Source organism: Oncorhynchus masou, unplaced genomic scaffold, assembly GCF_036934945.1.
Source record: "Oncorhynchus masou masou isolate Uvic2021 unplaced genomic scaffold, UVic_Omas_1.1 unplaced_scaffold_33___fragment_6___debris, whole genome shotgun sequence".
Taxonomy (NCBI): Eukaryota; Metazoa; Chordata; class Actinopteri; order Salmoniformes; family Salmonidae; genus Oncorhynchus; species Oncorhynchus masou.
In genome coordinates, this window is record NW_027016549.1 from 353,438 (window position 1) to 367,042 (window position 13,605).

The following is a 13,605-nucleotide window of genomic DNA, read 5'->3' on the forward strand; positions in this document are numbered from 1 at the left end:
TCCTTATTCTACTTAACACTCCTTCAACCCCCTCTAGCTCCATGAATATCTTAGTCTATGCCATTGCCACAGGGGAGTTGGCAGGATGGAAGGTCGACAACATCCCCTGGTCTCTAGAATCTAGGAACACACACAGTTTACAGTAGGAATCCCCAGGAGTCATGAAGACAATAATCCCCATAGTCAAGAGAATAAGGAGGAACAGCCAGTACAGGATACCACTGAAATATTGAACAGAAAACTGACAAACTGACTATACTGCATCTCTTATTGGCACAAACATGTTTATATTTGTATTTATTGTGGATCCACAATAGCTGCTGCCAAAGCAGGGGTCCAGCCAAATTAAGGCAGTTTATATAAAATGTTTATAACATTGCAATAAATTCACAGATTTCACAACACACTGTGTGCCCCCAGGCCCCTACTCCACCACTACCACATATCTACATTACTAAATCCATGTGTATGTATAGTGCGTATGTTGCGTGTGTGTGTGTGCCAATGTTTGTGTTGCTTCACAGTCCCTGCTGTTTCATACTGTGTTTTTTATAGTTTTTTTTAAATCAAATTGTATTGCTTGCGTCAGTTACTTGATGTGGAATAGAGTTCCATGTAGTCATGGCTCTATGTAGTACTGTGTGCCTCCCATAGTCTGTTCTGGACTTGGACTGTGAAGAGACCTCTTGTGGCATGTCTTGTGGGGTATGCATGGGTGTCCGAGTAGTTTAGACAGACAGCTCGGTGCATTCAACATGTCAATACCACTCATAAATAAAAGTAGTGATGATGTCAACCTCTCCTCCACTTTCAGCCAAGAGAGATTGACATGCATATTATTAACATTAGCTCTTGGTGTACATCCAAGGGTCAGCCATGCTGCCCTGTTCTGAGCCAATTGCAACTTTCCTAAGTCCTTTTTGTGGCACCTGACCACACAAATGAACAGTAGTCAATGTGTGTGACAATACTAGGGCCTGTAGGACCTACCTTGTTGATAATGTTAAGGCAGAGCATTGCTTTATTATAGACAGACCTCTACCCCATCTTAGCTACTACTGCATAAATATGTTTTGACCATGACAGTTTACAATCTAGGGTTACTCCAAGCAGTTTAGTCATCTCAACTTGCTCAATTTCCACGTAATTTATTACAAGATTTAGTTGAGGTTTATGTGCTTTCCTCCTCTCACATTTTCCCTTCGCATGTGGACTTCAACGTACAATATATCAGCTGTATGTGACCAGGTGAAAAAACCTTTCCAAGCTCTGACACACACACTTATCCCACCAGACATGCCACCAGGGGTCTTTTCACAGTCCCCAAATCCAGAACAAATTCAAGAAAGCGTACAGTATTGTATAGAGCAGAAAAATTAACAACAAAAATTAACAGCTCAAATTAACAGCAAACCTGGTTTCAAAAAACAGATAAAGCAACACTTCACAGTACAGCCTCTCTCCCCTATTTGACCTAGATAGTTTGTGTGTATGTATTGAGATGTAGGCTACGTGTGCCTTTTTTTAATTGATGTAGTTCTGTCCTTGAGCTGTTCTTGTCTATTTATGTTCTGTATTAAGCCATGTTATGTGTGGACCCCAGGAAGAGTAGATGCTGCTTTTGAAACAGCTAATGGGGATCCTAATAAAATTCTAAATACCAAAAAGCCAAACCATATAATAACCGCTACACACAGCCTACATCATTGTCACCATATTAACAAAAGTTACACCTTAGTCAACATAGTTAATATAACTAAAGTGTTAGTAAACCCACTACAATCATGCAGTGATGTTAGTGTACAGTTGTCACGCCCTGACCTTATTTATCTTTGTTTTCTTTATTATTTTTCTTTATTACTCTCTCTTGCTTCTCCTTCAGTTTGAAAGAAATTGATTTGTTAACTGTTCAACTATTGTCTTTCTCTCTCTTTGAGTCAAGTACTCACCACATGTTATGCAATGCAGTGCTAGCGAGCTATTGCTCTCAGTACTAGATTTTTCCCCCAGATTGCACAGCAGTAAGATGTTTTTGTCCCTTGTAAATATTGTCTTTTTCAGAGGGTTTTGTATGCATGTCATTATATTTCAATCACTTTTTTCCATTTTCAAGTTAAATATACCTTCCTGCAACCCGCCTCACCCAATGGGGTACGGATCTGCTATTTTTGTAGACCTTATAATCGGAACCTACATCAGAAGCTAGCCAGCTAATTAGCTACTGGCTATTTTGTCATTGTTAGCCACTGATGGAGGTCTTTACCTTTAGCATGGACATCACCCGCTTTAGCCCGGATAATACCTGCAAAGTGCGATATCAGCCCTGAGCATATAGGACTGCTTTCTTTCCTAGTACATCACTGGATTCCTGCCGCAAGCTCTGGACCATTACACCGGATCTTTGCAGCTAGCTAGCTGCTACCGAGTGGCTATTGTGGCTAACGCCCTTGTCCAGAAGCATGCACTAGTTAACCTCAAGCTAGCATTGAGCTAGGCCCATCTCCCGGCTAGCAAACGAAGTATACCAACTACAATACCTCTCTTGCCAATTTGGCATGGACCCTTTGTCGACACGGCGCCCCGACGATCCATCGTGACTGGTCTGCTGATCTGCTGACGTAATTCAGCCAATGTGCTATCCCTGGCCCGCTAGCTTCCTGAACACTGTTCGCCTAGCATAGTAATCGACTATCTATTGCTGCTCATTGGTCCCTATGATCACTCGGGTACACAGCTGATGCCTGCTGGACTGTTCATTAACATGGTACTTCATTTTGTTTACCTGTCGGCCCCAGCCTCAAACTCAGGCCCTGTGTGTAGATAACTGACCCTCTCTGCCCATTTATTGCCATTTACCCACTGTTGTTATCTTAGACCCATTGTCTTAGCTCTCCCAATCAACACCTGTGATTGCTTTATGCCTCTCTCTAATGTCAATATGCCTTGTATACTGTTGTTTAGGCCAGCTCTCATTGTTTTATTTTACTGTGGAGCCCCTAGTCCTGCTCATCATGCCTCAGATAGCCCCCTTGTCCCACCCCCACACATGCGGAGACCGCAACTAGTTTAACTGGCACCTCCAGAGATGCAACTTCTCTCAGCAATGCCTAGATTTACCCCCACTGTACTCGCACCCTACCATACCCTTGTCTGTACACTATGCCCTGAATTTCAATGAAACATGGTGAAGCCCCAAAATTGCCCTCGCTAGAAGCATGTGTTTCAGACATAAGGAAGTGGATGGCAGCAAACTTTCTACTTTTAAACTCGGATAAAACAGAGATGCTTGTTCTAGGTCCCAAGAAACAAAGAGATCTTCTGTTGAATCTGACAATTAATCTTAATGGTTGTACAGTCATCTCAAATAAAACTGTGAAGGACCTCGGCGTTACTCTGGACCCTGATCTCTCTTTTGAAGAACATATCAAGACCATTTCAAGGACAGCTTTTTTCCATCTACGTAACATTGCAAAAATCAGAAACTTTCTGTCCAAAAATGATGCAGAAAAATTAATCCATGCTTTTGTCACTTCTAGGTTAGACTACTGCAATGGCTCTACTTTCCGGTTACCCGGATAAAGCACTAAATAAACTTCAGTTAGTGCTAAATACGGCTGCTAGAATCCTGACTAGAACCAAAAATTTGATCATATTACTCCAGTGCTAGCCTCCCTACACTGGCTTCCTGTCAAAGCAAGGGCTGATTTCAAGGTTTTACTGCTAACCTACAAAGCATTGCATGGGCTTGCTCCTACCTATCTCTCTGATTTGGTCCTGCCGTACATACCTACACGTACGCTACGGTCACAAGACGCAGGCCTCCTAATTGTCCCTAGAATTTCTAAGCAAACAGCTGGAGGCAGGGTTTTCTCCTATAGAGCTCCATTTTTATGGAACGGTCTGCCTACCCATGTCAGAGACGCAAACTCGGTCTCAACCTTTAAGTCTTTACTGAAGACTCATCTCTTCAGTGGGTCATATGATTGAGTGTAGTCTGGCCCAGGAGTGGGAAGGTGAACGGAAAGGCTCTGGAGCAACGAACCACCCTTGCTGTCTCTGCCTGGCCGGTTCCCCTCTTTCCACTGGGATTCTCTGCCTCTAACCCTATTACAGGGGCTGAGTCACTGGCTTGCTGGGGCTCTCTCATGCCGTCCCTGAGGGGGTGCGTCACCTGAGTGGGTTGATTCACTGATGTGGTCATCCTGTCTGTTGGCGCCCCCTTGGGTTGTGCCGTGGCGGAGATCTTTGCGGGCTATACTCAGCTTTGTCTCAGGATGGTAAGTTGGTGGTTGAAGATATCCCTCCAGTGGTGTGGGGGCTGTGCTTTGGCATAGTGGGTGGGGTTATATCCTTCCTGTTTGGCCCTGTCCGGGGGTGTCCTCGGGTGGGGCCACAGTGTCTCCTGACCCCTCCTGTCTCAGCCTCCAGTATTTATGCTGCAGTAGTTTATGTGTCGGGGGCTGGGGTCAGTTTGTTATATCTGGAGTACTTCTCCTGTCCAATTCGGTGTCCTGTGTGAATCTAAGTGTGCGTTCTCTAATTCTCTCCTTCTCTCTCTCGGAGGACCTGAGCCCTAGGACCATGCCCCAGGACTACCTGACATGATGACTCCTTGCTGTCCCCAGTCCACCTGGCCGTGCTGCTGCTCCAGTTTCAACTGAACCGCGGCCCTAGGACCATGCCCCAGGACTACTTGACATGATGACTCCTTGCTGTCCCCAGTCCACCTGGCCGTGCTGCTGCTCCAGTTTCAACTGTTCTGCCTTATTATTATTCGACCATGCTGGTCATTTATGAACATTTGAACATCTTGGCCATGTTCTGTTATAATCTCTACCCGGCACAGCCAGAAGAGGACTGGCCACCCCACATAGCCTGGTTCCTCTCTAGGTTTCTTCCTAGGTTTTGGCTTTTCTAGGGAGTTTTTCCTAGCCACCGTGCTTCTACACCTGCATTGCTTGCTGTTTGGGGTTTTAGGCTGGGTTTCTGTACAGCACTTTGAGATATCAGCTGATGTACGAAGGGCTATATAAATAAATTTGATTTGATTTGATTTGAATCTATCCTACCACGCCCGAGAAATCTGCTCCTTTTATTCTCTGTTCCCAAAGCACTAGACAACCAGTTCTTATAGCCTTCAGCTGTACCTTCATCCTACTCCTCCTCTGGTGATGTAGAGGTTAACCCAGGCCCTGTGTGTCCCCAGGCGCTCTCATCTGCAACCTTAAAAGCCTTGGGTTCATGCATGTTAAAAACCTCTTAGGGCTAGACGGGACAACTTAACATTAGGAGCCTTCTCCCTAAGTTTGCTTTATTCACTGCACACTCAGCCAACCCTGATGTCCTAGCCGTGTCTGAATCCTGTCTTAGGAAGGCCACCAAAAATTCTGAAATTTCCATCGCCAATTACAACATTTCCATCAAGACAGAACTGCTAAAGGGAGCAGAATTGCAATCTACTGTAGAGGGAGCCTACAGAGTTCTGTCATACTATCCAGGTCTATGCGCAAACAGTTAAAGCTTCTACTTTTAAAGATCCATCTCTCCAGTCCCTCACTGTTGCCTCTTGTTATAGACCCCCCCCCCCTCAGCTCCCAGCTGTGCCCTGCACACCATATGTGAATTGATGGCCCCCCATCTATCGTCAGAGTTTGTACTGCTAGGTGACCTAAATTGGGATATGCTTAACACCCCGGCCATCCTACAGTCTAAGCTAGATTCCCTCAATCGCACACAAATTATCAAGGAACCTGCCAGGCACAACCCCAAATCCGTAAACATGGGCACCTTCATAGATATCATCCTGACCAACTTGCCCTCCAAGTACACCTCTGCTGTTTTCAACCAGGATCTCAGCGATCACTGCCTCATTGCCTGCGTCCGTTATGGGTCTGTGGTCAAACGACCACCCCTCATCACTGTCAAACACTCCCTAAAACACTTCTGCAAGCAGGCCTTCACCCAAATGCAGAAAGCTGATGTTTTGAAAGAGCTGCAAAATCTGGATCCCTCCCAATCTGGACATTCACTTCCTAAAATTATCAGCCGCCATTGTTGCAACCCCTATTACTAGTCTGTTCAACCTCTTTCGTATTGTCTGAGATTCCTAAAGATTGGATAGCAGCCGTGGTCATCCCCCTCTTCAAAGGGGGAGACACTCTAGACCCTAACTGTTACAGACCTATATCCATCCTGCCCTGCCTTTCTGAAGTCATTTGAAAGCCAAGTGAACAAACAGATCACCAACCATTTTGAATCCCACCGTACCTTCTCCGCTATGCAATCTGGTTTCCAAGCTGGTCACTGGTGCACCTCAGCCACGCTCAAGGTCCTAAACGATATCATAACCACTGATAAAGATGCAGCCGTCTTTATCAACCTGGCCAAGGCTTTCGACTCTGTCAATCACCGTATTCTTATCGGCAGACTCAATAGCCTTGGTTTCTCTAATGACTGCCTCGGTTCACCAACTACTTCTCAGATAGAGTTCAGTGTGTCAAATCGGAGGGCCTGTTGTCCGGACCTTTGGCAGTTTCTATGGGGGTGCCACAGGGTTCAATTCTCGGGCCGACTCTTTTCTCTGTATATATCAATGATGTTGCTCTTACTGTGGGTGATTCTTTGATCCACATCTACACAGACGACACCATACATCTGGCCCTTCTTTGGACACTGTGTTAACAAACCTCCAAATGAGCTTTAACGCCATACAACACTCCTTCTGTGGTCTCCAACTGCTCTTAAATGCAGTCACACACTGACCACACGAACCACTAGCGAACACACACAGATGGAGAGAGCAAAAGGGATTTATAAGCAGTAATTAAACAATGATGAGAGGATTACAAGTTTAGGTAGTTGGTTGGATGGGCTATTTACAGATAGGCTGTGTATAGCTGCAGTGATCGGTAAGCTGCTCTGACAGCTGACGCTTAAAGTTAGTGAGGGAGATATAAGTCTCCAACTTCAGTGATTTTTGTAATTCGTTCCAGTCATTGGCAGCAGAGAACTGGAAGGAAAGGCGGCCAAAGCGGATGCTGGCTTTGGGGATGAACAGTGAAATATACCGGCTGGAGCGCGTGCTACGGGTGGGTGTTGTTATGGTGACCAGTGAGCTGAGATAAGGCAGAGCTATACCTAGCAAAGACTTAAAGAGGACCTGGAGCCAGTGAGTTTGGTAATGAATATGCTCAGAGGACCAGCCAACGAGAGCATACAGGTCGCAGTGGTGGGTGGTATATGGGCACAGTGATAGACTGCATCCAATTTGCTTAGTAGAGTGGAGAAGGCAAATTTGTAAATGACATCGCTGAAGTCATGGATGGGTAGGATATTCGGTTTTATGAGGGTATGATTGGCAGCATGAGTGAAGGAGGCATTGTTGCAAAATAGGAAGCCGATTTTAGATTTAACTTTCGATTGGAGATGCTTAATGTGAGTCTGGAAGGAGAGTTTACAGTCTAGCCAAACACCTAGGTATTTATAGTTGTCCGCAGTTGTCAGAACCGTCGAGAGTAGTGATGATGCTAGCCAGGCGGGTGGGTGCGGGCAGCGATCGGTTGAAGAACATGCATTTGGTTTTACTAGCATTTAAGAGCAGTTGGAGACCACAGAAGGAGTGTTGTATGGCGTTAAAGCTCGTTTATAGGGAGAGGTATAGGAGAGGTAATCAGGAAGGTGATGAGTCCAGGTGAGTCTCATGAGGAGCAGGTGCGCTTAATGATGGTGACAGCTGTGCGTAACAATAAATAAACTGCCGACGTCGAGAGGGGGAGCAGGAGTTGACAATGCCCCCGTGCACAAAGCGAGGTCCGTACAGAAATGGTTTGTCGAGATCGGTGTGGAAGAATTTGACTGGACTGCACTTATGTCAACCCCATCGAACACCTTAGGAATGAATTTGAACGCCGACTGCAAGCCAGGCCTAATTACCCAAAATCAGTGAATGGAGGCCAGTCCCCACAGCAATGTTCCAACATCTAGTGGAAAGCCTGAAAAATGCCTGGAAAATGTGAGAGGAGGAAAGCGCATAGATGTGAAAAGGAATACAACATGGCTGCAATGAAAGTGAACTGTGTCTACACGTGATCAGGGGTGTATTCATTCTGCCGATTCTGTTGAAAGAAATGTCTTAAACAGAAGCAAACGGAACAAAATTAGGATAAACATATCTGAATTTGTCCAATACAAATTCTCATTTGCAACTGTTGGACTAATGATTACACCCTATATCATCTAGATGCAGGCAAGAGTGTGCAAGTCGGTATTGAATGTGTCACTGGCTGTCCTTTTGTCACTTTCTGTCACCTCAAATTTGTCTCTCGACCTGTCTGCACCTATGTTGGAAACTTTCATTCATAGGCTAGGTTGTAGCAACCTCATGATGGTTATAGGGGAAATTTGAGTATCATGTAGTAGCCTAAACCTATCACTATTACATTGAACTGGGTGAATGGAATATGAATGACAGTCATCCAATATGTTGTAATAGAAATAAAAAATATATAGTCCTCCCTCATCTTAAACGGCACTGACCACCACTGCTCTCTCACTATTTAATACTCTCGCGCTATTTCTCATTCTTTGTATGAAGGCAGCTGTTGGAAGATGGGAAAGCAGGTAGGGAGATGGAGGGAGGGACGGGTGGGGAAAAACAGAGAGAAGGGGGGGATAGAAGGAAGAAGTAAGGGGAGCTGGGCTATGCTGGGTCATCCCTCCCTATCTGTACAACAATTTGTATTTTTGGTTTTATTAGGGATCCCCATTAGCTGCTGCCAATGCAACAGCTACTCTTCCTGGGGTCCAAACACATTAAGGCACATCACACAAAAAAAGTTTAAAAATAAATTTAAAATAAAACAGTACTACACCACTACTTATACACAACAAAATATGTACAATATCACCATATAACAATACCACAGTCTACTTGTGTGTAGAGTGTGTGTCCTAGCTTGTGTGTGTGTATGCGTGTGTGTGCCTGTGTGTGTGTGCCTGTGTGTGCCTGTGTGTGTGTGTGTGTGTGTGTGTGTGTGTGTGTGTGTGTGTGTGTGTGTGTGTGTGTGTGTGTGTGTGTGTGTGTGTGTGTGTGAGTCCCCTCACAGTCTGCATAAGATGTAGTTTTATACATTTTTTAAATTGCCAATTGAGTAGGGAGGGATATGGAGGGACAGTGTGAGAGAGAGAGGGGGGGGGAGTTGGGAGGTATAGGGAGAGAGTGAGGGATATGGAGAGGGAGAGAGAGAGAGAGAGAGAGAGAGAGAGAGGGAAGGGGGGAGGGATATGGAGCGAGAGAGAGAGGGCCGCAGATGAAGGGCCGCAGGAGAGAGTTGGGAGGGAAATGGAAACTCTGTCTCGTGCCACTGCTACTGTGAAAGAAACTATAAATAGCAACGAGGGGATGTGAGGTGCTTACTAAAGAGGAGTAACGCACTGCCAGGAGATTTCTGTGTGTGTGTGTGTGTGTGTATGTGTGTGTGTGTGTGTGTGTGTGTGTGTGTGTGTGTGTGTGTGTGTGTGTGTGTGTGTGTGTGTGTGTGTGTGTGTGTGTGTGTGTGTGTGTGTGTGTGTGTGTGTGTGTGTGTGTGTGTGTGTGAGAGAGAGAGACACTTGAGCCAGAAGAACAGGCAAGGCATGCTTAAAAACAAGGATGTGGTAGAAAGTAGAAGAGAGAGAGGTGGGGGGGGAATATAAAATAGATAGGGAAAGAAAAGAGAAGAAAAGAGACAGGGACAAAAAGAGTCAGCTAAAAGGTCTGGGAGGAAGAGAGTCAAAAAGATAGAGAATAATAGAGTTAAAACAGAGGGAGATAATTAATGATGGTTAATTAGAGCAGTCAGTTTAGAGCCCTTGTAGTTTAGCTACATGAATCATCATCAGTAATACAGTATTATCAGAGAGAAAGGGAGGGAACGAGGGACGAGGCAGAGAGAGAGAGATATATATATAGAGAGATACAGACAGAGCACAGGCAAGTATGTTTGTATGTTTGTTTATTCCATGTGTATTCCATGTTCCATTCCATTCTTTTCCCATCTTCATTATCTTCCCCCCAGTCCAGCTGACCATAAGGCATGCAGTGTCTGAGCTTCAATAGGCTAGATCTATTCAGCTAGGCAGGCAACAGCTAGGAAAACCCTACAGCACTGATTCCAACGCTACATTTTACACTCAGTGAAAAATATCCCCAGGATCTAAACAGATAATATTGTGGTGAATTTGAGAGCGGATGCAAATGGGAATCGAACCCGGAACTTTGCATCTCTTAGTCCAACACCCACAGCAAATAATATGCCAACAAGACAACATATTGGGACAAGATGGCTTTACATTATATGATCAACATATTCAGGGGTAGCCAATGGCCCAAATGACAAGACTTAATACCACAACCATAATAATGATCACATAGTCAACCAGTCTCTCATGTGTCTTCTACAACAGATTGACCAGCAGTAGAAACAAAACCAGGACAGTAGCAACACCACAGTACTGTAACGTTGTATTGTACCACGGTAATGAAAAGTGAATGCCTTGCCTTGTTGCTACATAAACAGAAACATGGGCTATGTATCACTTTAGCATCCTCACCCTCTTTCTCAGTGGACTCTGCAACAGAGCTAGCAGTCCCTGACCAGTGGATTCTGTTACAGATCTAGCTGTCCCTGACCAGAGGATTCTGCTACAGAGGTAGCTGTCCCTGACCAGTGGATTCTGCTACAGAGCTAGCTGTCCCTGACCAGTGGACTCTGCTACAGAGCTAGCTGTCCCTGACCAGTGGATTCTGCTACAGAGCTAGCTGTCCCTGACCAGTGGATTCTGCTACAGAGCGAGCTGTACCTGACCAGTGGATTCTGCTACAGAGCTAGCTGTCCCTGACCAGTGGATTCTGCTACAGAGCTAGCTGTCCCTGACCAGTGGATTCTGCTACAGAGCGAGCTGCACCTCACCAGTGGCTTCTGCTACAGAGCTAGCTGTCCCCGACCAGTGGATTCTGCTACAGAGCGAGCTGCACCTGACCAGTGGATTCTGCTACAGAGCTAGCTGTCCCCGACCAGTGGATTCTGCTACAGAGCCAGCTGTCCCTGACCAGACAACTGTGGGACTCTATTACATTCACATTACTATATTATTCATTCTTAGAAAGACATCTGAGTCAATTCCTTCCTCAGTGAATTCATATCACACACTTTAATAAGTCATATGACTCATCTACGATCATCTGCAGGGGCTTTGATGTAAATAACATGACTCCATTCCTTCCCACTGACTACGGATTCAATTCTGCTTTAACTTTCTTTTTCTTTCGTTGTTTGAAACCCGACCTCATAGTGAATGTGTGAGCGTGTGGGAGGGACAAGAAGGGAACAACATTTCTATAATTCTATTTCCCCTACTAGGCTTTGTTCCTTTTGGTGAAGTACTGATTCAGCTTGACCCTCTGGTCAGACATTTCCTAAACCTCCTAATGGTTTAGATGAAGCAATAAAGCATGACGATTATTGTAACAGCCACTCTGGCCTCAGGCTCATACAACAGTATACTTTAGTTGTAATACCATTGGGATTCCAGCATTGTACACAGTATATACTGTAGTTATATAGAGTTCCCTCCATTAAGAATGCTATTACACATGACCTGCCACAACATGCCATAGGAGTACCATTTCATGTACAACAATCAAACCTGGCTGGGATGCCTTTTACATGGCTCTCTATAGATTTTTCACAAACACAGAAATGATATTTTCTACCATTCCAGTGCAGTTTGATTTCAATAGCATGTGTGTGGGTGAAGGCTAATAGATTCCATTAACCATAAATCAACTTAGTACAACCTTCTCCAACCTCTACGGCCCCAAACAGCCCTGCAGTGGAGAGAGGGAGATGACGATAAGGGAATTCCCTGTCCTGAGTGTTCTCTTTACATCTCTCTCTCTCATTAGTAACTGTCAGTCTGTCACTCAGGCCCTGTGCTCTAAGTCCATCTGGCTGGTGAAAGGAGAGAGAGGAGAGAAAGAGAAGAGGGGGGGCTGAAACACACACAGCCTTATTAGCATCTGGACATCTGCTCTGTCCCCTGCCACCTTCTGAAACCTACTGCCAACATCTGCCACACACACAGGCACACACAGTGACACATACACAGGCACACATTTATGATCACACACAGACACATACAGTAGCTCAGAGAAGAGATCCATTCATAGTGAGGTGTGAGAAATGCTTGAAGGGATCTGAGCAGGGGTTCTGCAGTCATTTAGCCAGACAACAACCAACAGCAGGTAGAAAGCAGGCAGCTGGCAGGTAGAGAGCCATAGCACAAGGGAACAGGGCCTAGGATATCAGTCAAAGGCTGAAACAGTGAACCTTCATCCCAGGAGACATCCCCACCCCCAAGCCCCAAGGGAAACACCTCCACATCACTTATGCATGCACATACACAAATGACGTGCACATAGGACACACACAGAATATATAAGCTTGACAGTTCAGAGAAAACTCTTCCCCCTGCTCTCTTAATTAACAATGCCACACACATGTCTTCTCTACACCTTAACTTGTCTCCTTATACCTTTCCCGTCCTCTCTCCCTCCCTTTTCTATCCATCGGTTTACTCCTCCCTCCCCCTCTTCCAGTTGTCAAGAGCCCAGTTGTCAAAGTCAGCTGCAGCTGACCTAATGAAGAGGTAGAGATTTATTAGCGAGAGAAAAAGAGAGATAGAATAGAGAGGGAGAGAAAGAGACAGTGAGAAGAAGACAGGGAGAGAAAAAGAGGAAGGAAACAATCCGAAGAGCAAATGAGCAAATAGAATAGGCGAGAGTGAGAAAGAGAGAAAGACTGAGAAATACAAAGAGAACAGGCTGCAGAGAGAGTATAGGGAACAGCGAGAGAGGATAGGAGAATAGAGATGCAACAGAATGGTATAGAGGGAGAGAGGCACCAGTAGCTCTCTCCCTCAGTAACAGTAACAGTCCAACAGTATGAAAGTGAGTCTGTAACTCACCGTCTGTGCCAGGTCTGGTATTCCGATGCGGATCACCAACGTGTTGCCCTTGTCCTGCGCCATGCCTCCTCCTGCACTGGGGCTCCGCTCCCGAGCGGGACGGAAAGAGAAAACACTGACAGAAACGGGGATGCCGCTGTCCTCTTCCCGTGAGCTGCCGCTGTCAGAGCTGGCCCCCTCGCTGCCGTTGGTGTGTGTGTAGGGGTGTGAGTGTGTGTGCTGGTCCTGCTGTGGAGAGCTGGGTGGCTCATGTTTGCCGGCTGCAGGACGCAGAGGCATGCTCCGTGTGAGTGGCTCGCTCTGCACTTGCTCACTCCACACACACTGCTCTCACTCGTTGGCTCACGCTCTCGCTAAACACACACACCACTCGCACCGCACATCACTCGCCTGGGAGAGAAAGAGAGAGGGAGAGAGAGAGGAAGGGGGAATGGGGAGGAGAAGGGGGAGGACAACAGAGTATAAGAGGACGAAGGGGAGGGAAGAAAGAGAATAATAAAAAATAAAAAAAGATTTAGATACAGTAAGTAACAAGGCGACGTGTGACAACCTGAGAGGAGTTGAAGACATGAAGACATGAAGACATGAAGACATGAGTGC

At 45.7% G+C, this 13,605-nt stretch overlaps 1 protein-coding gene across 1 annotated transcript in view; it reads right to left on the reverse strand.

Moving 5' to 3' along the window:
- Positions 1–13,371, reverse strand: part of LOC135538744 (SH3 and multiple ankyrin repeat domains protein 3-like) — a 245,766-nt gene extending 232,395 nt beyond the window's left edge. The window contains exon 1 of the mRNA XM_064964649.1: positions 13,006–13,371. Within this exon, the coding sequence (XP_064820721.1) occupies positions 13,006–13,284 (279 nt within the window). The 5' untranslated portion in view covers positions 13,285–13,371. The remainder of the gene's footprint in view (positions 1–13,005) is intronic.
- Positions 13,372–13,605: the final 234 nt, after the last annotated feature.